General features: G+C 36.0%; 3 protein-coding genes and 1 long non-coding RNA gene across 6 annotated transcripts; 3 read left to right on the forward strand and 1 right to left on the reverse strand.

Moving 5' to 3' along the window:
- The first annotated feature begins 9,891 nt into the window (after positions 1-9,891).
- Positions 9,892-13,763, forward strand: LOC105137250 (metallocarboxypeptidase A-like protein ARB_03789). Of its 3 annotated transcripts, none has more exons than XM_011042942.1 (11): positions 9,892-10,196; positions 10,276-10,333; positions 10,443-10,553; positions 10,755-10,892; positions 11,045-11,114; positions 11,192-11,247; positions 11,489-11,614; positions 11,741-11,880; positions 12,981-13,053; positions 13,142-13,216; positions 13,345-13,763. In XM_011042942.1, the coding sequence occupies exons 1-11, from the start codon at positions 10,093-10,095 to the stop codon at positions 13,660-13,662; spliced, it is 1,269 nt and encodes a 422-aa protein (XP_011041244.1). In that variant the 5' UTR covers positions 9,892-10,092; the 3' UTR covers positions 13,663-13,763. The 3 variants fall into 3 exon arrangements, with proteins under 3 accessions (XP_011041244.1, XP_011041245.1, XP_011041246.1); XM_011042943.1 differs by having other exon boundaries at positions 10,156-10,196; positions 10,276-10,352; XM_011042944.1 differs by lacking the exons at positions 9,892-10,196; positions 10,276-10,333 and adding an exon at positions 10,647-10,664 and having other exon boundaries at positions 10,444-10,554.
- Positions 13,764-13,939: 176 nt separating this feature from the next.
- Positions 13,940-18,140, reverse strand: LOC105137254 (pentatricopeptide repeat-containing protein At5g42310, mitochondrial-like). The gene is made up of 5 exons (XM_011042947.1): positions 16,304-18,140; positions 15,565-15,717; positions 15,410-15,481; positions 14,407-14,593; positions 13,940-14,296 (listed from the first exon to the last, which is right to left on the reverse strand). The coding sequence occupies exons 1-4, from the start codon at positions 18,071-18,073 to the stop codon at positions 14,483-14,485; spliced, it is 2,106 nt and encodes a 701-aa protein (XP_011041249.1). The 5' UTR covers positions 18,074-18,140; the 3' UTR covers positions 13,940-14,296; positions 14,407-14,482.
- Positions 14,601-15,310, forward strand: LOC105137253 (uncharacterized). The gene is made up of 2 exons (XR_844519.1): positions 14,601-14,985; positions 15,035-15,310. It is a non-coding gene; the product is annotated as an uncharacterized LOC105137253 (long non-coding RNA).
- A 2,998-nt stretch (positions 18,141-21,138) lies between the features above and the next one.
- LOC105137255 (pre-rRNA-processing TSR1-like protein) lies at positions 21,139-26,683 on the forward strand. Its single transcript, XM_011042949.1, has 21 exons — positions 21,139-21,373; positions 21,469-21,545; positions 21,649-21,726; positions 21,833-21,964; positions 22,062-22,112; positions 22,206-22,352; positions 22,472-22,594; positions 22,706-22,783; positions 23,063-23,155; positions 23,256-23,378; positions 23,636-23,719; positions 23,963-24,061; positions 24,182-24,382; positions 24,462-24,537; positions 24,644-24,747; positions 24,831-25,090; positions 25,204-25,290; positions 25,383-25,613; positions 25,806-25,884; positions 26,000-26,063; positions 26,221-26,683. Exons 1-21 carry the CDS (start codon positions 21,283-21,285, stop codon positions 26,337-26,339), a joined length of 2,397 nt encoding a protein of 798 aa, XP_011041251.1. The 5' UTR covers positions 21,139-21,282; the 3' UTR covers positions 26,340-26,683.
- The last annotated feature ends 624 nt before the right edge of the window (positions 26,684-27,307 follow it).

The following is a 27,307-nucleotide window of genomic DNA, read 5'->3' on the forward strand; positions in this document are numbered from 1 at the left end:
TTCTTCTTCTTTGCTTTCTCTTCTCAACTTCTCCTCTAAAAGCTTCTTTCTTTTCCCCACTTTAATTCTTTTGTTTGTTGTTCCGCATCAAATTTGGTATCAGAGCAAGGCTTTTAATTGTTCTTACAATTAAACGGTCTATAACTTTTATATTAAACCCTAAATTCGGTTTGATCTGGAAAAAAAAAAAAAAAAAAAAACGTTCCTTGTTCAAAACCCTACTGTTCATTGTTCACTATTCAGTGTTCAAAATCACTGTTCATCGTCTCCATCATCAAATCGGACGCCGCTACCCACATAATCCATCACAGCCAACATTGTTTCGGGTTAACAGCAGCTCCATGTTTTCAGTTCCAAATTAGCGTTACAACCCATCAGCGCCATCAGCCACGCCTCCACCAGCAGCACCTTCAACAACGACACCGAATCAACAGGCCCCGTCCAGCAGCGACACCACCTACAACTACTGAGATCAACAGCGCCGCCACTGCCACAACAGGTCGCCTACGCTAACAGTAGTAAATCCTTGTCGGTGGCAGCACCTTAACCAGTGTTGTCCTCTCCGTGGCATCAACAGATCTCCATCTGCCACCGTTTCCCCGTGTCGTCGCCTTCAACCGTCAGCCACAAGCAGAGCAGCAGGACCGACCGACGACAACCACCACTCTCAATAAGTTACAACTATCTTCACCTTCAACAATCACGTCGCGCCGCCGGCAAGAATAACGAAGGAAACTCGACAAAGCAGTAGAAGGAGTGTTAGGGAGAAATAATTAACCTAGCCACGTCAGCAGCTCCTGCCACGTCATCAGACCGTGCCATGCCAGCACGTCGCCATATCATCGGCCTCATCAGCATACCTTGCCATGTCAGTTGCCACGTAATCCTTCACTACCATATCATACGGTCAGAAATTTTATCCATTGAAAATCATCATTCCTGGTATGTTTTTACACTTGTTAACTAGTATTTAGCATTAATATTATATTTTGTGCTTGCCCATAACCAAATTACATAGCTCGCTTCTACGTTCAATTACCTTAATTTGGAGCCTATTTAGCATCGAAGATCTGATCCTCTTAATTAATTGTGGAGCTTGGTTAAATTAGTGGGAAACTAAACATTGTGTTTGGATCACTTGTGTGCATTTAGAGGACTGACATTATTTACTTGCATATTTTCCTGGTTTAATTTGTTATTACTTAGTCTCCAAGATAAAAAATAAAAAATAAAAAAAAAATTTAAAAAAAAAATTATTATTAGTATTATTATTATTTAGCTATATTTTTATTTTATGTTTTACTTGCAAGAGTTATTTGGTGATCTCAATCTCAAGATTAGTTTTTGCATGCAATTACGTAGTGGTCGTCTAGTACACAATCTAGAGGTCATAGCTACCATGGACCCGAATTCTAGTAATGTTCTTAGAGATATTCAAGAACAATTACAACTTATGCGAACAGAAATGAGCAACATGTCCAATCAAATGAACAACCTTTCTGGGAGGATGGAGTCCATAGAAACTTTTCAAATAAGACAGTCTAGTGAGAGCGAGCATTCTAGTGACAACCATAGGAATCCTCAAAGACCAGTTCCTCATAGGAACCGCCATCATAATCAACAACAAGGTCACAATGACTTTAATGACCCTCATGATAGTGAGCGTTCCAATGATTACCGTCAAAGACTAGTTCATCCTAGGAACCGTCAATACAATCGCAATCAGGGCCATCATGATTATGATGACCCTGATGAGTGAGTCATGAGGCATATCAAGGTAGAAGCCCCAACTTTTGAGGGTCAACTTGACCCGTGGATTTTTGATAGATGGATCCGTGACATGGATCAATTCTTTGGCTGGTATAATCTATCTGAGAATAAAAGGGTAAGATTTGCAAAGATGAAACTTAGTGGAACCGCTCAGCTCTATTGGGAAAGTGTAGAAGAGTCTTTGATTAGGAGAGGTCAACCCCCTATTACTGATTGGGTTGAAATGAAGACTAAGCTAGAAGAAAAGTACTTGCCCCGCTCTTATAGAGGAAATCTTTTGGACCAATGGAATAACTTGAGGCAAGGAGGCAGGTCTACTAATGAATATGTGGCACAATTTGATGAGTATAGGATGAGATGTGCAGTTAGGGAGGATGAAGTGATGACCCTAAGTAGATTTCGAAAAGGCTTGAACGATGACCTTAAAAGAGAGATTGTGTTTAAGGGTGTTTCCACCCTTGATGAAGCTTATACCCTAGTACAAAATTATGACTTGGTCACAAAAAGTCAGTGGACAAGACGGCAGGACACTCGTAATACCCCTTCTAGATCTCAACCTAGTAGTAATCACTCCATATTACGTGCCCCACCTCGTAAACCCAATCCTTTGATTTCCTAGATACCTAGAGAAGATAAGGGTAAAGGTATTTTTCATGAAGCACCTAAAACTTCAAGAATTCAGTGTTTTAAGTGTCAGGGTTTTGGTCATATCTCCTCTAGCTGCCCTAATAAGGCTTTGTTCATCAAGGAGCAAGAGGGTATGAATGAAGAAGGTAATTGTGATGATAAGGTATATGAACCCAATCCCGATGATTTTCAAGATCTAAATGATGATGATAATGAGTCTAACTTGCTAGGATGTGTTAGGTCTATATCCACTCAAATCAAGACTACTAGGTTAGGTGTGGTTAGATGTGCTTTAACACAACCTAAAGGAACTGAGGATTGGAGAAGGACTGCTATTTTTTACACTTACATTAACTATGGAGATAAAGGGTGTAAAATCATCATAGACAGTGGTAGTTGCATCAATGCAGTTTCCTCGGGTAGTGTATCCCGCTTAGGCTTAAAGTCTGTTCCACATCCTAAACCTTATAATGTATCTTGGGTTAATGATACATCTATAGCGGTCAAAGAGAGATGTCTTTTTTCCATTAAGATTTTTTACTATTATGATGAAATTTGGTGTGATGTCATTCCCATGGATGTAGGACACGTCATTTTGGGTAGGCCTTGGTTATATGATTTGGACGTTACAATCTTTGGACGATCAAATTCTTGTTCATTCACTTTTCAAGGTAAAAAAATCCAATTTATTGGATTACCCCCGAGGTCTAATGATAATGGTCAGAAGAAGAATAAAGTGAAAGATGGAGGGCTTAACATAATAAGTCCTAAGGAGATTTGTAAAGAGTCTGTTGTGTTTGCTGTAGTGGCTAAGAAGATTGTAGAAGACTTTTTAGAGGAGCCACCCGAAGAAGTAAGAGAAGTGTTGAGAGAATTTTTAGATGTTTTCCCTTCTGAACTACCTGATGTTTTACCCCCTATGCGTGATGTTCAATATGCCATAGATTTTGTCCCTGGAGCTACATTACCAAACTTGCCTCATTATAGGATGAACCCGAGTGAACATGCTGAATTGCAAAGGCAAGTATGTGAGTTGTTACAAAAGGGATTTATACGAGAGAGTTTGAGCCCTTGTGCAGTACCTGCACTGTTAACACCCAAGAAAGATGGATCATGGAGAATGTGTGTTGATAGTCGAGCTATTAATAGGATTTCAATCAAGTATCGTTTTCCAATTCCTCGATTGGATGACATGCTAGATATGATGGTAGGAGCCCAGATCTTCTCTAAGATTGACTTGAAGAGTGGATATCATCAGATTAGGATCCGTCCGGGAGATGAGTGGAAAACAGCATTTAAGACTAAGGATGGTTTATATGAATGGTTAGTCATGCCTTTTGGCTTTTCCAATGCACCAAGCACTTTTATGAGAGTAATGACACAAGTGCTTCGACCATTTATGGGAAAATTCTTGGTGGTATACTTTGATGATATTCTTATTTATAGCAAAACCAAGAAAGAGCATTTTGATCATCTTATTCAAGTTTGTACCACTCTAAGAAAGGCAAGTTTGTTTGCAAATGTCAAAAAGTGTTCCTTCTTTACAGATCAAGTGGTCTTTTTAGGGTTTATAATGTCACGGAACGGAGTCTCTGCTGACCCCCAGAAAGTCCAAGCGATAGTAGATTGGCCTGAACCTAAGACTATTCATGAGGTTCGTAGTTTTCATGGGCTTGCGACTTTCTATCGTTGTTTTATTAAGGGATTTAGCACCATCATGTCGCCTATTACAGATTGTTTGAAACAAGGTGAGTTTAGGTGGAGTAAAGGAGCTAATATGGCATTTGAGGAGGTTAAGAAGAAAATGACGGAGGCTCCAGTAATGCGGCTACCTGATTTTACTAAAGTCTTTGAAGTAGAATGTGATGCTTCGGGAGTCGGTATAGGTGGAGTACTTAGTCAAGAACGTCACCCTGTGGCCTATTTTAGTGAGAAACTTAATGAGGCCAAACAAAAGTACTCAACTTATGATAAAGAGTTTTATGCGGTGGTTCAGGCCTTGTGTTATTGGCGTCATTACTTGTTACCACAGGAATTTGTTCTTTACTCTGACCATTAAGCCCTCCGCTATCTTAACTCCCAAAAGAAGCTTAATCATAGGCATGGTCATTGGGTTGAATATTTGCAAGCATACTCATTTATTTTGAAACATAAATCTGGAATAGAGAATAAAGCTGCAGATGCTTTGAGTCGTCGGGTAACGCTGTTATCTGTAATGAGTGTTGAAATCACAGGATTTGAGAGACTTAAAGAGGAGTATGAATCTTGCTCAGAATTTGGAGAAATATACTTGACATTGAAGGATGAGAATCATCGTGTTTTAAATGGTTATCACCTCCAAGATGGATACTTATTTCGGGATAATAAGCTTTGTATCCCAAAAAACATCTGTGCGTGATTTTTTGATATGGGAGATTCATGCTGGAGGTCTCTTAGGACATTTTGGAAGGAATAAAACCATCGAAGAAGTGAAACGCCAGTTTTTTTGGTCTAGTTTGAAAAGAGATGTCGCTAAATTGGTAGGTCAATGCCGAACTTGCCAACTAGCTAAACATAAAAAACAAAATACTGGTCTTTACACCCCACTGCCCGTTCCTACTTGCCCTTGGCAAGATGTGAGCATGGATTTTGTGCTTGGGCTTCCACGTACTACAAAGAAACATGATTCTATTTTTGTGGTTGTCGACCGCTTCTCTAAGATGGCCCATTTTATTCCTTGTACTAAAACCACAGATGCTTCCAAAGTTGCAAAACTCTATTTTGATGAGATTGTCAAGTTGTATGGTCTTCCCCAAACCATAGTTTCGGATAGGGATGTTAGATTCACAAGTTATTTCTGGAAAACCCTTTGGCATATGGTGGGAACCAAATTGAAGTTTTCTACTACTTACCACCCCCAAACTGATGGTCAAACTGAGGTGGTTAATAGGAGTTTGGGCAACCTTTTGAGGTGTCTAGTAAGTGATCATAATCGGAATTGGGACTTGATTCTTCCTACGGCCCAGTTTGCCTATAATAGCTCTATCAATAGGTCAATAGGCATGAGTCCTTTCAAAGTTGTACATGGTTACAAGCCTAGGAAACCTTTAGACCTTCTTCCCATGTCCCTTCATGCTAGAGTGTCTGAGTCAGTCGAATCTTTTGCACGTAGAATTCAGGATTTGCATATTGAGATCACTAAACAGATTCAAGCAAGTAATGTGCAATATAAACTTCAAGCTGATTTACATAGACGACATAATGAATTTCAAGTGGGAGATTATGTTATGATACGGATTAGACCCGAGCGGTTTCCTTCGGGAGCTAATCGAAAATTACATGCACGTAGTGCCGGACCTTTCAAAGTGCTACAACGGGTAGGTCCAAACGTTTATGTTCTTGATTTACCACATGATTTTGGCATTAGCTCTACATTTAATATTGAGGATCTAGTTGCATACCACAAACCACTTCATATTCCAGATGATCCATTTGAGATACCACTTAACTCCTCTTCTGATGATCCTATTGAAACTTCTATCCCTTTCACCTTGACATCAGCACAAAAGGATAATATTGATGCTATTCTGGATGAACAAGTTGTTTTTAACAGGAATGGTGAGGTTCAACGGTTTCTAGTGCGTTGGGTGGGTCGACCTGACTCAGATTGCACTTGGATTACTAGAGATACTTTACAGCAGCTTGATCCAGATTTTTGGGAATACTATCAGAGTCGGCCAGTACTACACTCGACAAGGTCGAGTTTCTCTAACCCCGGGAGAGTTGATGGGGACACCAGACGAAGACGACGTAGGATGGCCCAGCCTGTCACGCTGTGGTTGGGAGACTAAGCCCATTTGGGCCCATTGCATTGTTATTTTATTTATTTAGCCTATTTGGGCCTGTTCATTGTTATCTTATTATTTATGTTAAACAGTTTGGGCCGAGCTCATTAGTGGGATGTTTTAGAATTTACTATTTATATGCTCTCTTGTCATTGTGAGAGTTAGTTTTTTTTATAATTAATGAAAATTTGCAGATTTTGCATATCTCCAATCCCCTTTCTTCTCCTTCTTTGCTTTCTCTTCTCAACTTCTTCTCTAAAAGCTTCTTTCTTTTCCCGACTTTAATTCTTTTGTTTGTTGTTCCGCATCACTCCTCAAATCTGCATCTTTGAATCCAAGTCCTTTGGACATCGATAAATCAGTGCCGTGTACATGAGAGTTGAGTTACTAGCACTGATGCTGGCAACAATTTTTCCTAAGCAGTGACACAGTTGTTGCTATCAAACAATTTTTCCTAAGCAGTGACACAGTTGTTGCTAGCATTCTTACTATTTGATACGCGACATGATTGCTCAGAAATAAATCATCTTAAGCTGTGTTCAAGGCCCTTATGTCCTCTATCACCGCAGGTTTTGAAATGTAAACTCGTAGAAGAAGGCTCTTGTAATTTCTCCACCACTTTTTTGCTGCTTTCCTGGCTTCTGTTGGCATTATTATTACTTCTGCATCATGAGCCAATTTATGACAATAATTATTCGAGTTTGATACGCGACATTTCTCAATCATCTTTATATTTTTTATATTTCGAGATAGTAATCAAATCGTTACATTAAAGTTGGCAGGGTTGCTTCAGCAAGTATAGATTAAAGAAATCGCGTAACGTTGATGTTTCAACAGAAATCACTGTAAATAGAGAGATTGTGAGTTGTTGGTGCAAGCACCAGCACAAGTTTACGAGCATTGGGGTCGCAATGCATTTTTTTAATTTTGGGCTTATAAATTTCGTTGAGACCATGTTAGCAAGCACTTGTCTTTCGGGCTACAGTAAACGTTCCTTTCTTTTTTTTTAACATATTAATTTAATAATACAGAATATATTAAAAAAATTGCTAAAAATAATAATAAAAATAAAAATAAAATCTCACTTAATAACCTTAGTTAAGTCATCAATTCCACAAATTAGATCATGTTTGGGTTAATAAACACTCGCAGAATCGAAAACTAAAGCTGCAAGGACTGTTTTTCAAACAAAAATATATTAAAAAAGCCATTAAAACAAAGTGTCGGTATTTTATATATGATTGAAGTAAAAAAAAGACTAAATCCCTCAAAAGCTATTTCTTTGAATTGTCGGTATTTCTGGATTGGCTTCCAAAAGAGCCATTGCTTGTTCATCCAAGGTCACCCAAGCTTGTATGCCATCAGACAACCTTGTATCGACTAAAAGGACGAGGTTCATGAAAACTTAACTTGCCAAGCCATAACTGCTAACCCACGCAGGCTTACCCCACCCAAAAGCAGCATCATAGTGACCAAATTTACAGCAACTGGAAAGACTCAAGGTAGTTTGCTCCATCCTTGGGGGACCCAAATGAAGCTATTTCCTGTGAGGGGCTTGGACATCACAGAATCGCATTCATCGCCTTTTAGCTGTTCAACAAAGTCAGCATCGATTTTTGAAATTCAGGCCTGGACTTTGCCACATATTGTGCAGCTGCTGCCCGGAAGATGTTTCCCATGCAATTCTCTGACAAGGGTGGTGTCGTTTGTTTCAGCAAATTCACCACATGAGAAGGCCTTTGTGATCCACACAATTCTACAGAGATAGCCATTTTACACCTCCACAGGAAAGCTGAAACTACCTAACGCGAGTGGGGTAATTCACTCCTGAGCAGGCTACTTGGACCTTAAGGTTGGCCATATATTGCTAAGGCATCAAGCACATATCTTTTGGTGATGCACCAGCCCCTTTTGTACATATGGTTGCTTCGTTACCGCCAGCTCGGGCCGTTGCAGTCAGAAAAGTGCTCAATACAGCATCTCAAGTAGAGTGTCTCTGTTCTCAATCCCATGCTGAAGTTCTTAAGCCTTCTGGTTGATAGATCCTTGGTTTCAGAGAAGTATTGAAATAAAAAGTTTGGTTTAATGGGTTATTGAATTAACCCGTGAGTTATCAAATTAATCCATGAATCATTATATCAACTTGAATTAATATTTTTTATTAAAACAATTTATTTTAAAAAAATTTCTTAGTGTTCATCTGATTGGATTTGATAAATCAAGTAATTCACTATAAACTTAACGGAGTCAACTAAATTTCACTTAATCCGGTTACTCATTTCTTAATCCAACTAGCAGGAGTGCAGGACCTCTTGTGTATTCGTGGAAGGACCAAAATGGGCCTGTGATTCCTGTAAAAGGGGAAACATGAGGTGCCTGTTTAAAAATGCGTTGAAATTTGTTTTTTTTATTATATTTAAAAATATATTAAAATAATTTTATTTTTATTTTTAAAAATTTATTTGTGATATTAATATATTAAAACAATTAAAAATAAAAAAAAATTCAGAAACACGATTCAATTGCATTTCCAAACACTCCTAAAATTCCATTAGCCCAACCTTTTTTGATATTTAGAAGGTATTTAGAATTATAGTATAAAATATTTTTAAAATAGTTTTTAGTTTAAAAATAAAATAAAATTTATTTTTTAAAATTTATTTTTTAATTTTAACATAATCCTTTCAAAACCACCATCATGGAGCATTAAAAAAAACATCAATTTAGACTTTATTTGACATTACATTCTAACATGCTTTTGGAAAAAAAAAATAGCTTTAAATTAATTTTTTTATGTGTGTTTTTTTATTTTAATGTATAAATATAAAATATAAATATTATTTTGATGCAATTTAAAATGAAAAACACATTAAAAAATAATATATATCACAACTCCCAAACAATATTTAATATTTTTTTCAAATCAAAAACACTTTTGAAAATATCTTAAAGCATAAACAGAAACCATGGCTGAGACCTTTAATTAGTAAGGTAATGTGATACTGCCTTGAGGTACTATACTTTCATTTTTATTTTATTTAAATCCTTTACTATTTCTTGTTTGATTTACTCTCTGCACTGTATTTGAGAATGCAGTAATTTCTGGTTTATTAGTGTTTTTAAAAGTGCATTTTATTTTTAAAAAATATCAAATTTATATTTTTAGTGTTTTTCAATAGTTTTAATATACTAGTATAAAAAAAATTAACAAAAATCATTTTGATATATTTTAAAATAAAAAAATATTATAAACACAGGGAACCTTTTATAACTAGATTCATGTCATTATTTGCTGTAAAATTATACTATCAAATATTTTTATCTCAATATTTTTTTTATTTAATTTAATGATGAAGCTTTTCTTTTTAAAATTAAAATGGACATGAAGAAGTGATTGCCTTCATAATCACAATAAACGTCATATATTTTTATCTTAAAACATTTACGTCAAGGATAAAGCCTAAGTTATCTCAACAAGTAAAATTAATTAAACGTAGATGACATTCGAACCCAAATTGATGAACGAATCTCTCTTCGAAGTCCTTTTCGAGAGCTTCAATAACAATTTTTTATACAATTAACAGATTATGGGAATCAGATTATAAAAATAAAAATAATAAAGCACCAAACTAAGAAAAATTGAGAAAATAGGGACCATATTCATCATTTACATAGTGTGAATGCGGCCGTTGAACGTGGAAATCTAGATTAGACACTGACAAAAAGTCTCACACGCCCTGTCTTTACCCCTCTCTCCATCATCATCGTCATCTCCCCCTCTCTCGCGGCCTGCAAGCAAGAAGAGAAATGAAATGAAACACGAAGCAACACATAAATCAAGAGGAAACAAAGACTCGTCTCTCTGCAACTCATGGCTTCTCTCCTCCCATTCTTCATTTTCGCTTCTCTTTCACTCGTTAATGCTCAATCTAATTCCACTTTCACTCCCATCAATCGCGATCTCTACCACTCCAGGTAATTAATAATAAATCGAGATTATCTTTCTGTTGAATGAAATAGTGCCTGATTTCTATTTTCATTGTTTTTGTTACAGCGCTGATTTGTTGGAGCAAATAAAGGCATTGGTACACCGTCACCCAGACAAACTTACCGTACGTTTTTCTTTTTATGGTAATAAATGTTTGTGTTTTTTTTTTGTGTTCTTTTAATGTTTTTTTAAGGTTGTGATGATGGGTTGCTATTCTTTTTTTAATTTAATAGGTCGAGACAATTAAAACAGGAAACAGGGGTTATAAAGCGGAGATTAGTGTAGTTACTTATTGCAGAAGTAGAAAAGAAGCTGATGACAGGACGAAGTTTCGGATTCTTCTTGTAAGTTTTCTCCTTTTTTTTCCCGAATTGTTTATGTATTGCTGGAAGAACCCATCAAGTAGTATGATTTAAGGAATTTCTTGGTTTTTTGGATTAAAGGAATTCGATTTGGTGTGTAGCGGATTAGTTTATTGAAGATTGGTATTTTGGTGTGATTGGTAATTGCTGGTTTTGTTGACAGATGATTCCCTTGTCTTCCAGAGTTTCGGGCAACATGGGAGGGAGCTAATTACAACAGAGCTTGCATTCCGGATCCTGTCGATTTTAAGTGAGGAACAGTTTCTACCCGATGTAGATGCTGCCACTTTGAATAATATCCTAGACAAGCTCGTCATAAAGGTAGTTTAAATATGTCGCAGCCACTAATTTTCCTTATGGCTGAATCGTGTCTCTATTGAGGATAGTTACAACCTTAGAAGCCAGAGATATATGTTCATTACTGTTATCTACAAGCTTATGTTTCGGAATGCTAATTTTCAATGGCATGGCAGGTGGTGCCAATGGAAAATGTGAATGGACGGAAACTTGTTGAAGGAGGAGATCTTTGTGAGAGGAGGAATGGTAATGCTGTTGATTTTTAAGGTTTAATATGACTGTTTGGAGAGTTATAGAAGTGATTAAGTTTATTTTTTTGGCAGGTAGAGGAGTTGATCTCAACCGGAATTGGAGTGTTGATTGGGGCAAAAAGGAGAAGGTGTGTTCTGCATATTAAATTTAATACCATTTGGATACTGTTTTACATAACAACAACATGAGCACATCATTGTGAATTGAAATCTTTGTACACTGGATTATAAATGGGCCTTTAGAATAACCAGTAAAGTTCTTCCCTTGTCTCTATAACTGAAGGATTTGATTGTCATAATTCAGTTCAATAGTGTGCTCCTATGTGATGTGGTTTCTTTGCCTCATATTTAGTGCTTCTCCAATTACAGGACTATGATCCATATGAAGAAAATCCTGGAACTGGTCCTTTTAGTGAGCCTGAAACTCAATTAATGCGGAAACTTGCCTTAACATTCGATCCTCACATATGGGTTAATGTGCATTCAGGAATGGAGGTGAGCAGTCCTAATAAACATCTTTTCTTTTCATTCCCTTTCATTGCCTACTTTGGTTTGTTATAAAGTGCTTCTTTTCCTTTTCATTTAGGGTTGCATGATTTCTTATCTGTTTTTGTTTTTCAGGCATTATTCATGCCTTATGACCACAGGAATACAACCCCTGATGGTGAACCATCAGAACAGATGAGGTCATTGCTTAGTAAACTGAACAATGTTCATTGCCACAAGCGTTGTATGATTGGTTCAGGAGGCGGCTCTGTTGGGTTTGTGCTACTTAAAACTGAGAACCTGTGTCCATTCAAAATCTCTGACTTTCCATTTTTTCTAGAGAAACAACAGCAAGTGTAGTGTCTTAATAGTGGTTACTGATGAGTGTCCATGAGCCTACAATACAATTAGTTCCTATTTTTGCAAAGCATGCTGTCATACGGACCTTACCACTTAATCACAGTGCATTGCATACAAGTGACACATGGACATACTAATGGCTTTGTGATATGGCCATTTTTTATCCCTCTAGGCCTTCTGATGGGACATCATGTAGCTTTAGTAAATATGGCCATGCCTGCATTGTCCAAACTTCTGATTTGTAGCTGGTTCATATGTATTGTTCTAGACTTCTTGACGCAGTGTATAGCAAGGATAAAAGCTAGGGTTCCTCAATCCCTAAAGTTTTAAGGGCCTAAACTATAGAGAAAAGGGCTAGGGTTCTCAGTAGAGAAAATTGTAGAGAAAACTCAAGGTTTGTTTCATTAATCTTCAATAAAAATGATTATATGCTAGTAAAAAGTCCTCAACAAAACTGGAAAAATAATGAAAGTTCTAATCTAATTAGGAAAGAAAAAGAATCCTAAATCAACTATGAAAATATAAATCCCAAACAGTAACTTCTAGGTCTTAACTTCTAGGTCTTATTTGAAGACCTTCCCAACCTCTAATTAATGATAATGAAATTTTAACCCTGGACCTTTAAATTTTTCTATTAAATTTTCAGCTTAATTTGATGTGGACAGATCAAACTGCATGTTTGGCATGTTTGGGCTTCTTTGTAGGCTTGACCTTGGTTATCTGGTCTATGAAAATATTAGCAACACGTTTCACGTCACTTCAGTCTAAAACATCCGGGTACTTCGGCTGTTATAGCCTAGTGTCTTCACGGCCTGCAAGGCCTTTGGAGTTGCCATGCAGCTCTTGCTAGCATGAAATTCCTTTTGCATAGTTCCAAGGATTTCTATGCCCTGGTTCCACATATTATCATCTTGAAGGAAATATGATTTGCCTTACAATTCTAAAAATTAGATGGTCTCATGCCGCTTTGCAATTTTAAAAATCCGACATGTTTTTGTTTAATGCTTTAATATAGGTATCTTGCACATGGGACAGCAACAGATTTCATGTACGAAGTTGTAAAAGTGCCTATGGCCTTCACCTTTGAGGTTTGTGAAATATGAACTCCTTCCATAGAATGCTTAAAAATTAAAAGCCAGTCTCTCTTTAACTTTTGTTTCATGCTATAACTGGCAGATTTACGGAGATCCTACAGCTTCATCAAAGGACTGCTTTAAAATGTTCAATCCTGTTGATTTTACTACCTTCCATGTAAGTTGGATTGCTATTCTTTATTTTCTTTTTAGTTTCATGTTTCATCAATGTTTAACCAAAATAGCATCTGTTTGGTGATGGAAAGAATCTAAACTTAACTATCAAAATTTTCTTTTTGTGTACAGGGAGTTCTCAATGACTGGTCCTCTTCGTTCTTCACAATTTTTAAGCTGGGACCGCACCAGCTAGATGGAAACAGTTCAAAGGAGATGGCATCCAGTTTGGACAAGTTTGTATCGATTGATGAGTATCTTGACGGGTACTTGGTGGAGAGGAGAAATAGATATGGTAAAAAGATGGAGGTGCTAGATGTTGGGATGCAGGAGATAAGGACGTATTTTAGGCTTTTCTTATTATCATCAGTTTTGTTATTGTTCATGTTCTGTTCTAGAATTGCAAGGAGCAAGTCCAGTAGACCTATTGTTTCAGCCTTACCCGTCTGACATTGTATTGTGTACTCTACATTGTTTAGAAAAAGATGTATTAAGTATTTCCTATAATCTAAAATTAGTGTAATTAAGCTTCATCTAGAACTTTTTTTTTTTTCTTCCATGATCTAATATTGGTTTCTCTCAATGAATTGCCTATCATCTGCTCTCTAATGCCACAATTGAACTTGAATCTGATGGGATTATAAGCTTTACACAAACCAACAAGGCAAAGGGAAGGCTAATAAAGAAAACAGTTATCATATGAGAAAATAAAAGATGCTTACCATAATTCATCGGGAAGGAAATTTCATGGATTTTGTTTGGTTGAAATTTCCTGTCACGGACAGGAGGGTGGTATTTAATCATTGAATCATGAACAGTATCTGTATTTCTGTTGGGATACAAGAACGATATAACTGATGCAGCAATAGAAAATAACCCTGGCAACAATTACGTATCTCATTACCATGGCGTGCGGTGAGAAAAATTATTAACAGCTAAACAAATGGGAGGAGGGAGGAGGTTTCCTCAAATCCTGTGTTTCTTATCTCAAGTATACGACACTTCATGGATGCAGACAGCCATTAGCTCCTGAAGCGGAACCCCTTTGCAAGTCATGTGAGGATGTGCATGTATGAAGTATTTCCTGCAAAACCGTAAGAGTCTAGAGAATGAGAATGACTTCATGCCATGGAGGATAAGATACATGCTAATTATCGTAAAATGACAACAGTGCAAGGGTATGCAGGCACAAACCTCAAACAAGAAAATCAAATTTGAATATAATAATGATCTCTTATTTCGGTATGGCTGGATAGCTTGGGCTTCTCATCTACAATTCTAGTGTTTGCTTCATGTATTTCAGAGCAGAGCGTAACATTGCTCTAGCTTTCCTATCTGGAGTGCACCCAGACAAAATCATTTCTTCATACACAGATGGAACCTGAATCACGCAGAGGATCTCGCATATGACAGACGTCAAAACCAATTATCCAAGCACAAAGTTATAGAACAAGGGTGATTGATAGGCATGTATTCAGACATTGTAACTATATAGCTAGGGCATTTAAGATATGTGTTAGACAGGAACAGCAATCTCATCTAGCATATGCCCAAATTTGATCTTTATGTGACTTCCTATAATGCAAGTCCAAAATTAGTGGATACACTATAAAGTTAAAGTGAACCACTGTTCTAGTTGCTAATCCAAGTCCAAAGGCTCTGAAGTCTGAACTTCCAGCTCAGATACAGACATGCAGTATAAGCAAAAAACAAACAGACAAAACTGCAGGGTGACACACACCATACAATGGTTATGCAGGTTAAGGTTAAAAGGTAGTTATAAACTATACATCAGATATTTTATATAATGTTTCATTTCTAGGTAGAAGTGATGAGAAATTATGCATCCAATTGATTAGATTATTGAAAGGGAGGTAGCTCAATGATTGATAGTAACAACTGAAACATCTAAATTTTGATATACGGATCACTGCAAACAATTTATCAGCCCATGATATATGCAGCGTTCAGCTTTATTATGTCAGCAATACCTTAAGAAAAGGATATGAAGAAAAGGAGATCGACAGTGAGCGGTGGATGTACAATGGGTACAAAATGCCAAGGTTGCAGTATCAATATCCATACACATCACAAGAAAAAAAGACAGCGCACCAAGATTTCCAAACACGTGCATATGACATGGGTATCTGGGATTATGGGCATGACTTGTCTGCGAGCAATATAACAAATATTATACCTTATCAAACTTCTCAACACGAATCAGAGCTTTCATAAGTGTTGTATAAGTAACCACATCTGGCTTCAAGTCCTGCAGTTATTGAACCAATGGACATTTATAAAAGGGCAAGACAACCAATGGATATTCACGAACAACTACTAACTAATGCTTACATTTTCCTTCATGTACTGCAGCACTGTAAAGGCTTCAGCATCCCTCCTATCCTCACCAAATGCATTGATCAACGAATTGAGAGCTAGATGACTAGGCTTTAGACCATCAACCCTCATTGCCCTAAATGCACTTACAGCTTGCTCAGACAAACCCTGTAGGAAAATGAAATGCAAGATCATTAAAAGGTCAGACTAGTAGATCCTTTGTATATTACAGAGTTCCAATTTGCACAAAAAGGGTAGAGAATGCATTCATTTAAACCTCCTTATGGTCTGATTTGCACATACCAAGATCTGAGCTTGTACTTCTGAGGATTAAAAGTCCCCCCCGGGAATCAAAAAGGTGCATTTATTAAACACATGACAGTGTCATCTTATTACACATGAAAATGACGAGCATCAGTGATCTCAATTGCATAGCAAATGTAATGGTAGAGGTTTAATGGTAATTATCTAAAATATTAGTCATGTTCTCCCATGTCCCATCTACACAGTAAGCACGAATGATAGGTCAGACATTTAAGCATGATCATGGATATCTAGTTTCTTGCAAGATGGATATTTCATGCAAAAGCTTATTTTTATACCCACAACGAAAATAGTCCAGGTGGCCAAGACTACGCCTGTGATCCACTGTAATCTGATTATCAGTAACCATATGAATAAAGCGTTTAGCAAGATCACAGGATAAAGCAATCATATAAAGGAGTTGGTGGTAGTGACAAGGCTGTTAACATACCCTTTGTGCATAGGCATTTATCAAAGCGTTGTACATAGTAGAGGAAGGTTTTAATCCTGCAGCCTTCATATCATCCAAGCACTCAATTGCATCATTAAACCTCCCTGATTTCCCATAAATATCAATGAGAGTCGTATACGTCACAGAATTAGGCACTAAACCCTGACTTCGCATATTTGCCAACAAATTCTTCACATCATCCCATCTCTCCTGGTCCCCAAATGAATTAATCATAATGTTAAATGTAGTATTACAAGGTGAGTACCCTCCTTCCATCATTTCCTCAAACAACTCCTCCGCTCTATCATGTTTCCCTGCCCTGCAATGACAATCTATTAGGGTATTCCATGTAACTGTATCAGGTTCTATCCCCTCTGATAACATCCTATCAAAGGTAGCCATAGCATGATCAAGACAATTAAACTTGCCGAAGGTATCAATCATAACATTATAAAATACCCTATCAGGGCGCACCCCACTGTTCTCCATTTCCCTCAAAACTTGAAAAGATTTCTGCCACTCCCCTTTATCCCGGTAACTTGATAAAATCCGACTAAAAACATATGCATTAGGCTGCACGTTACTCGCTTCCATTTCCTTCAACACAATCCTCGCACTCTCCCATCTCCCCGCATTCCCATACGCATCAATCAAGAAACTATAAGTCTGTTCATTCGGCGAAACACCACTCCTCTCCATCTCCGAAACAACAAACTCCGCATCTTTCAACAAGCCTGCTTTCACATACCCTCTAAGAAGTGCATTATACGCCCTAGTCCTCGGTTTCAATCCATTATCTCTCATTTCCTCGAAAATCGCCTCTGCTTCCACTGTCCTACCACAATTCCCTAAAGCCCAGATAACAGTCACAAGCGTTGCAGTTTTCACGCTCAGTCCACTACCTTGAACCACACCTAAGAACTCCAACGCTTTACTCAAATCACCAGCTTTCGCAAACCCAACAATGATATCATTTGATAACTGCACATCTAGTTCAAGCTTATCACACTCAATTTCCCTATAAAGCTTTTGCAAAATCGCAGAATCAACTCTATTTTTCCTCATTAACGACCTAATTATCAAACTATAATTAACAAAATCCGAGGGATAACCATCCTGCCTCATTCTAGTTATCAAATTAAGCGCCTTTTCAAGATCATTATTCCGTGCACAGGCGCTAATCAAGGCATTATAAGTTAGTGGGGTCAAATTTTGCCTCTGGGAGAGCAAAAACGCCTCGTATAGTTTCTCTGATTGACCAAGCGCGTGAATCAAGATAGAGTACAGCAACTCGTAAGAGAAACAGAGGTTATGCTTTTGCAGCCATAAAACGACAGCGTAAGCGAGACCAATAGAGGAAGAGGAAGTACAGAGAGATTTTAATAGAGAGTGCCAGAGTGGACCAGGGACTGCTCGGTATGACTCGGCCAGTTGGAACTCGGTGGGGTCCAGTGAAGTAGGAGAGGATGAGGCTGGGTCAGAGTCAGTGGAAGTGGAGGTGGTGATTTTCTTGGAGAGGTAGTCGAGGAGAGGAGTGAAGTCATAACGGCGGCTTTGGAGAGGGAGAACGTCGTCGTCACTAAAGCCTTCGATATCGTTTTGTGAAGCATAGTGTAGTCGTTTTGAGTAAGAGAGAGAGGAGTCGGTGAAATTTGCGGTGGTTGAAGTGGTGGAGAGTGGTGGTTGGAAGATAAGGTTGTGGTGGAAGATTGGAGAAGTTATATAAACTGAAGGGATTCGATTTGGGAGAGGTGGGGGAAACAAAAGCATCTTACTCGGAGATAGATGGAAACTGAGAGAGCGCGAGGGTGGGGTGAAGAGTAGAGGTGGCCTTGCGGGAAGCAATAAATATTTTATCGGGTATAGATTTTTCAAAGAATACATTAATTTTATGGTCCCTCAAAGTTTGTAAATTTATTAGATCAGCCCCTGTGTTTTAATTTTGGATATGCAACCCTCGTGCTTTTGGATTTTATACTTTTGAAATTCGATATTACAATATAATTACTTGTGGAATAATTGACTTACATTTTCAACCTCATACTAAACATCACATCCCACGTAATTGGATAAAGGGACCATGAGGTTGAGCTATAGGGATTGATTTGAAAATAAAATAAAATAAAATTAAGGGATCACGCTAGTTTTTTTCTAAATTAATGGGATGTAGATTTGGTCACGGTCGTATTTTATGTTTTATGATTTTAGCGCGTGCTAATAAGGGAACATCATATCTACTACAGTGGCCATTGATTACTTTGTTCAAGAAGAATAATAAAGACATTAAATATAAAGGGGAAATATATATAAAAAGAAATGGATATAGAATTATGTTTGGTATTAATTGATTTGATAAAACAACGATTATTTTTATAATTTATTTAGTTATGATGGATAAGATATGGTAAAATATAAAAAAATATTATTATCAATTTTATATATTTAAAAAAATAATTGGATATATACATACATACATATATAAATACATACATATATATATATATAGTTTGTATTGGATGTTTAAGTTAATAATATTATAGTAATCACAATTATAAAACTAAGACTAGCTTCATGGGTTGTCCTTTCCAATTCATTTTCTAAACCTTGTAATTAGTTAATTTTTATATTAAATTTTAAAATTATAATAATAATTATTATTATTTATATTTTGGCTTTATCTAGGTTAATTATTGACTTTAATTAACCTAAATTGACTGTTATAACTTAGGACTCGGATATTATCTCAGATTGATTCTCTAGTCAAATCGTTAAATTACGATAACAATTATTTTTATTCGTGTTTGTCCTCATAACAGATGACCTGGTTTTACTTTAGATTAACTTTTGGATTGAGTTTTAAAACTACAATAATAATTATTTTTATTATTATTTTAACTTAGGTTAAGAAATAAATCTTACTCGTGACTTGGGCTTTACCCGGGGTTGACTCTTTAATTAAATTTTAAAATTTTAATAATAACCAATTAAATTTTTACATAAAGTCAAGTCAAACCAAGTCAACTAAACATGCAACCGAGACTTTGCTTCAAATTTATCTTCGATTTTGATTCAAAAACTGCAAAAATATTTATTTTTATCATTATATATCTTGATTAAATAATTTTGAAGTTGAAAGTTTTTTTATGATTATATTTTAGAAATAAAAAAATAAAAAATACTACATGTGAAGACATAGTTTTTTTTTGTGCATGGATATTGAAAATATATAAATTTACTTTAAAGTTATTTTAAAAATATATTTATTTTTATATATTTATCTCTATCTTTTCAATCAAATATATTTTAATTTTTGCTGTCCCTTTCCTTTCCGTCCAAAACAACAATTAAACATCGCAAGGAGTGTATTGGTATGTGTTTTATTTAAGAGATGTATCGTGAAGAACATGAAATATATATTTTTCACGAGGTGGGGTGCTTTTGTAAATAAACCAAGCTTAATAGTTTAATTGGTATGTTAGTAACGGTTTTTTTTTATTTAAAAATATATTAAAATAATATTTTTATATACAAATTTATTATTTATACTGGTACATAAAAAATTTAAAATAAATAAAAATTATTGACAGAAAAACACTTTTAAAATAAAAAACAAACAATATCTAAGTAAACACGTGCAGCCATTGAATCTATAGATTAGTTGGTAAAAATTACTTGACGTGTGCTGTATCTACACTTGATACCTTTTTATTTAATTTACCATGCAAGTTCAGCCTGGCTCCTATATATCTGATACATACAACGAGATTTAAATTTAATATCAAGTTTTGAAACATTCTCCAAGTTTAGTTCTAGGGCTTCTACTAAAAAATAACCTAAAAGGAATTAATAATTTTATTTTTAAAAATGTTACCAATATGGATCCTTCTCTTGATTATATTCGGGGTATATTTGCAATGGAATTCTTTATTCTAGTATAAAAGGGCATGCAAAGCTCGTCTATGAAGAAATAAGGAAAATATTATTATTGTATTAGGAATAAAATAATCAAACATAAAAAATTAAGAAGTTTATGCTTTTATACACTGTCACGAGTAATAAAAAAAATAAACAAGACGGGAGATAAAATAATTCCTTCAGTTTATTTAGCTTGTTAAAAAATAAAATAAGAATCTCTATACCTATCTAGTTATATTACAAACTTTCTATGTTTCAAAAATGTTTGTTAAAAAAATTAAAAAAATTTAACTTTATTTTACTTTAAATTAATATTTTTTAGTGTTTTCATGTTATTTTGATATCAAAAATAATTTTTTAAAAAATATTTTAAAAAATAATTATTACCAAACTTACTTAAAGAGCTATAATCATCCTTTTCTTTTTAATTACTGTGATAGATGGATAAAAAAATCAGGCAGGGATAACTAATAATTATTTTTAAATAATCAAGATAAATCTCCAAAAAGTCTCAAGCAAAAAAAGGTAAAACCTCCTATGATTTTAGAAAAATCATCAAAATACTCTACATTTAATATACGCACGGCATGTCATCAAACCTTTACAGCACACGTTTTTTCTCAAAAATATCGACGGACCAGCCTCTAAGAAAAATAAAATCCCCCAGCCACATGGACAGTCTTAATTCTACATTCAAAAAAGTTATAACATCAATTTGGTCCTTTAAGTTTCAAAAAATATTCAATTACATATTTTCATTTATATTTGATTAAAAATTCCATCTAAGTTATACTTTTTTCTCAAGGAAAAACAGCTCAACATTTTATGTGAAGAAATTATACCAAAAGTCTCCGGATAAAATTGAGAAACAAATTCCATCCATCTTATTTATTTATTTATTTTTTCTTAAGAAAGAACCGCACACACGGCACCGTTTTCCCCAACTTCAACGAAACAAAAGAGCGCCTCCCTGATTTTGCAAAACCCTAGTGCCAGAGATTGAAATAGCGGCAAGGGGTTTTTCTTCTCCTCTCTCGCAAAAAGTTCAAATCTTCTCAGTAGCCATGGGAGGATCCAGAGCTCAGCTAAACAAACCTCACAAGTCTCGCTTCTCTACTAAATCTTCCCGCAACCTTCACAAGACTTCCCTTAAAGGTTCTTCGCTCTCAATCTCTCTTACCCTTCTCTGTGATCTTTACTATTTTTATCGGATTCTAAAACGATCTCGTTTTGTGTTTTTGGCGTGTTAGACAAGAGTAGAATCGCAAAATCGGAGCGCAATGTCGCCAAGGGAGCACGAGCTGCTCGGCTTCAGCGTAACAAGATGGTAATTTTGTGTGCATATATATATATATATATATATTAAAATCCCTTTAATTTATGAAAATTGTTATTATTATTTTTTGTTAATTTTAATTTTGTGTTTGCAGTTGCGAGAGCAGAAAAAGGCGGCACTTTTGAAAGAAAAAAGAGCTTCGAGTTCATCCACGAGCGCTCCCCTTGTAATTGTGAGTATCTTCTTCAGTGAGCTTCTTGGTTCGATTTTAATTATGTTTTTTGGGTTTATGGATGATAAGAAATTCTGGGTTTCTTTTTATTTTTCGATCTGGCCAGCTTCTTTTTGGCCTTTCTGCATCTGTAAATGTAGAGTCGCTTGCTGAAGATCTTTTGAGCGTGTTATCCAATGATGGTGCTGGAGATGTTTCTTCAACAGTTGCTTCCTCTGAATACAAAATGAGGATCACAGTAGGTTCCAATGAGACATTCAATTTTCCTTGTGAACTAAGTTTGACGTTACTCTTTTCACATTCCGAAATAAATGGTTGATGTTTTCTGCTTATAGGTACTGAAAGCGCCTCATGGGAATTTGGTGTCCTGTATGGAAATGGCCAAGGTATGAATATTTCGGCAACTATGTGTTTTTTCTCCACAGGTTTTGTAGATTTGCGATTTTTTTTTAATTGGTTGGAAACTGTCTGAATTGTAGGTTGCTGATCTAATTGCTTTTGTGGCTTCCACTAACTCCTTATATGAAGCAAATGCCCCTGATTTCGGATATATTGATTCATTTGGAAGTCAATGCTTGTCTGTGTTCAGGCAACTTGGCCTGCCTAACACTGTTGTATTCCTTCGTGTAAGATCTTAGCTTACATGTTTTTCTTTCTCTGTGTATGACAACTTTATTAAGGAACGATTAGGATGGGCTGTTGTTTAATCTGAAGTGGAATTTTTCTTTTCTTTTCTTTGTCATAGGATCTACCTAGTGATCTGAAAGGGAAAAATGAACTAAAGAAGATGTCTATTTCTAACCTTGCTGGTGAGTTTCCTGAAGATTGTAAGTTCTATCCAGCAGATACAAAAGATGAGTTGCACAAGGTAATAGATGAGTACTATTAATTCTTGTCACACTATACTCTGCACGTGGTCATTGATTATTTTTGGAAAGGTAACAGTGTTTCATATGCCTTCATTTTATGTTGATTGCAGTTTCTTTGGCTATTTAAGGAGCAAAGGCTCACAGTTCCTCACTGGAGAAACCAAAGGCCTTACCTGATGTCTCAAAAGGTGCCTTTTCTATTTCCTCTCTCTCTGTGATTAGTTTCTAGGAAATTTCTAGATAGCAATGCCACCAAAGGGAAACAGTAGGACCTAGCAAATCATTTTACCAACCAGTTTTTTTTTTTTTCTGATTCTTAAGACTATATGAACAAGCACTTGAATTGTTGGTAGCTAGTTCCCTTTGCACCCCCGCACTCTATTTCCACACGAGTCTCCACTTTGCTGCCTTTTATGCTATACCTTGTTACTGGTTGTTTTCATAATTCATTTATGGATGCATTATAGGTGGATGTGGTAGCAGATGATTTGAACTCAGGAAAATGCACCCTTCTTCTTACTGGTTATCTACATGCTCACAGCCTCTCAGTTAACCAGCTGGTAAGAAATTCAGCCTTTTACCTGCTTCTGGAGAATTGCTGTTGGCTTTGCTTCTCGCAGGCTGATCTGATGGCGTATCTTATTTGCTCTTCAACATCAGGTTCATGTTGCTGGTGCGGGGGATTTCCAACTACAGAAAATTGAAATTCTGAAGGATCCAAATCCATTGAAGTTAAGGAAAGAATCGGATGCAATGGATTCAGATGATGTGATTGATGTGGAGGTATTGGCTTTTACATTCAAATAGAGGATAAATAATGAAATTGACCAAGGCTTAGCTTAATTCCATTCTTCCATCTCTTCACCCTCTCCACCGGGAAATCACTGTGCATCAGAGGCATCACTATTTAGAATAGATGTATTTGAGAAATGACACAATTTTCATATTCGCAACCTGTTTTTTATGCTCCCTAACATATCTATTTTGACTGCTTTGCCTATGCAATTAAGTTTTCCGTCTGTTTTTCGTTATCATTCCAGGTAGTTCGTTCATTGGATCCTGATTCCATGACACAGGAGCCATTGGTTGTTGAAAATGATCTGGATCCTCTTGCAGGTGAACAGGTAACTCGAACAAGCATCATAATATTTTTTCTGTTAACCAGTTATTACAAATTGTAGCGAGAATTGGTTTGAAAATGGTCAGTGTATAATTGTGGAACCATGATTTCACATCTGGTCTGTTATTGTCTGTGTTTGAAGTTTTATCAACATTCTATAGCACACCATCTTTAATACCGCAGGATTCTGAGGAAATAATTGTTTTTCTGTAAAAGACTTGCTATTTATGATGATCTTCCCTTTCAGACCTGGCCAACAGAAGCTGAAATGGCTGAGGCTGATAGAAATCAGAAACAAAAGAGGTTAAAGAAGAGGATTCTTCCTCGAGGTACTTCAGAATACCAGGTCTGTGCATGTCTTTATCGATTTCCAAAACCCCTCTGCTCACTGTATCTTGTTCTGTAGAAATTGAGTTGAGGTTTCAGTCCATGTTTGATAGTATCAAATTCCCTGAATTGCTTGCAGGCTGCTTGGATCTTGGATGAAACAGACGATGAGGGTTCAGCTAGTGGCAGTGATACTGATGATGGGATGGTATTGGATGAAACAGAAGGTTATTCTCATGGTCCCAAGGAAAAAAATAACTCAGACATTGATGATGATGATCAAGCTTCTCTGGATGATAGGGACGCCGATGAAGAAACTGACACAGATTCAGTGATGATGGTGATTCTCAAACTGTGACAGATAGTTTGATTAGTTACTTGTATGTAATCAGAGATTAAACTATTTTCTTGTGATGCAGGAAGATGATAACTTGACCAAGGAACAGATAGAGGAAGAGATTAAAAAAATCAAAGCAGCACATGCAGAGGATGAGGGTACCTTCCATTTCCCTGACCCTACAATGATGATCATTTTTTTTTTCAAGTACTGAAAAGATTTGTTTCATTGCTGATGTTTTGTTTTTCCCTTTTTGTGTTTCAGAATATCCAGATGAAGTGGATACTCCATTGGACAATCCTGCTAGAAAACGTTTCACCAAATATAGAGGTCTCAAGTCATTCAGGACCTCTTCATGGGACCCAAAGGTAATATGATCATGAAATTGTGATTGCATATTGGTTTGTCTCAGACTTTGGGAACATCACTAAAGTAATTTTCTAAATTTCAGGAGTCTCTTCCTCCAGAATATGCGAGAATTTTTGCATTTGATAAATTTGCAAAAACACAAAAACATGTCTTTGCAAAATTCTTAGATATGGAGCAAGAGAACAGGTATGACTGTGTACCAGCGGGCCAATATGCAAGGCTTCATATTAAGGAAGTACCTTCTCGTGTTGCTTCCAAGTTATCTTTGCTTGCAAAGACAGTGCCAATAATAGCATCTGGCCTTTTTCAGCATGAATCCAAGATGTCTGTTCTTCATTTTAGGTATGTTCAATGAAGCATTTTGCTGTTTTGTTGCTGCTTACAGTTTTCAGTTCTTCAGTAATCATCTACATTACTTTAATCTCTCACAATATGAGCTATTCAATGTTTTTCAGTATCAAGAAGCATGATACCTATGATGCTCCTATCAAAGCCAAAGAAGAACTAGTATTTCATGTTGGTTTTCGGCAATTTGTTGCTAGGTAATGTTATTCACCACAAGTGTTGCAATTTTACCATTCTGTGTGTCTAGATGCATGCATTATGCAACTTGACCCTGTTCTTTACTTCACAGGCCTATATTTTCCACCGATGATATGAATTCTGACAAGCACAAGATGGAGAGGTTTCTTCATGCAGGGCGTTTTTCTGTCGCATCAATTTATGCTCCTATTTCTTTTCCTCCTCTTCCATTGATAGTCTTGAAGAGTGCAGAAGGAAGTGTTGCCCCTGCAATTGCAGCTGTTGGTTCTTTGAGAAGCATTGACCCAGATAGGATAATCTTGAAGAAGATTGTATTAACTGGGTATGGATTTATTGAGCTTGAGCTTGAGACTGTGATGATCATTAGAAACATCTTCCATCTCTCTATTCTCATCCCTGCTTTTGTTACTCTTAAGCGCAGAATGAATAGTGGCTAATGTTTTGTGTGAACCTTTCCCCATCACCCAAATGGATATTCTCTGCTTATTGAAATTCCTTTATATTCTTGATGCAGTTACCCTCAACGAGTATCAAAGTTGAAAGCCTCTGTAAGATACATGTTCCATAGCCCAGAAGATGTAAGATGGTTTAAGGTGAGAGAATATCTATAGCAGATACTTTTCTTCTTATTATTACTTTTGGATGGTTGAATTGTGAATGAATTGCTCTCCGTTAACCATAATAAAATATCATTGCTGGTGTTTGCAGCCTGTGGAAGTGTATACGAAATGCGGTCGCCATGGTCGAATTAAGGAACCTGTTGGCACACATGGTATTTTTTTTTTTTTGTCTATCTACCTAAACTTTTAAGGGATTGGATTCCATTACCATCCTATGCAGGATTCCATTATGGTGCATCAGATGATTTAAATGGTGTGTATGTGGTATCTTTTTGTTGTTTGGTGGTAACTATTGTGATTTATGCTCAGGGGCAATGAAATGCACTTTTAATGGGGTCCTTCAGCAGCACGACACTGTTTGCATGAGCTTGTACAAACGTGCATATCCCAAGTGGCCAGAACACAGGTTCCCGATTCTTGATACTTGATCATGGAGTGGCCGGTTCTGCATCATGCATTGTTTCTTGTAGAAACAATGACAGCCATGGTTGTTTGTGGGAATGAAGCTCTGGTTCAGATTGTCGATTCATTTTCTTGATTTCTGGGAAGCTACAAGCAGTTGAGATTCACTGCACCTTCCCCATTGTATTTGCCAAACCCTTAAATCTATTATTGTATTTTTTTTTTTCAAGTGACAGTGGAAAGCACATTTTTGCCCATATATAGGTGCTAGGTAGCCAGGATGAAAAGAAGTTAGGGAGGAGTATATAGGAAAAACAAGCTTGTCTTCACTTAATTTATTAATTTATGCAAGAGTTCACCATTTCAATCATTTGAGCATGTGATCATGCTTATTACAAAGGATGCTCGAGGCACGAAGATAAAATGTAAAATAAATTATTTTACCAGCATGTAGACATGCTATTCGTAGCATATTAATATTTTAAAAAAATATTAAAAATATTTTAAGTCTCGAGTTCGACAGATGTGTCAAATTCAAACAATTAAATCTGGTGTCATGCTTGCCACGTCTAAATCTATTGAGTTTGAATTGAAGATTCTTGGATTTAGCTGTTAGATTCATAGTTGGTATGATTGTAAAACTTGAAGCTACTGGTCTGGCATGATTGTTAATTTTAGACGTTTGGGTCATGCTAAATTTTTATTAGAGGAATAATAAACTCATAAACATAAATACAATAAAAAAAGAAAAAGAAAAGAGAGGATAGAATTTTTATTAGAGGAATAATACTCATAAATATAAAAAATAAATTAAACATAAATACAATAAAAAAAGAAAAAAAAAAGAGAGGATAGAATTTTTATTAGAGGAATAATACTCATAAATATAAAAAATAAATTAAACATAAATACAATAAAAAAAGAAAAAAAAAAGAGAGGATAGAATTTTTATTAGAGGAATAATACTCATAAATATAAAAAATAAATTATTTGA

The sequence above is a fragment of the Populus euphratica genome, unplaced genomic scaffold (genome assembly GCF_000495115.2).
Source record: "Populus euphratica unplaced genomic scaffold, PopEup_1.0 scaffold65.1, whole genome shotgun sequence".
Classification (NCBI taxonomy): Eukaryota; Viridiplantae; Streptophyta; class Magnoliopsida; order Malpighiales; family Salicaceae; genus Populus; species Populus euphratica.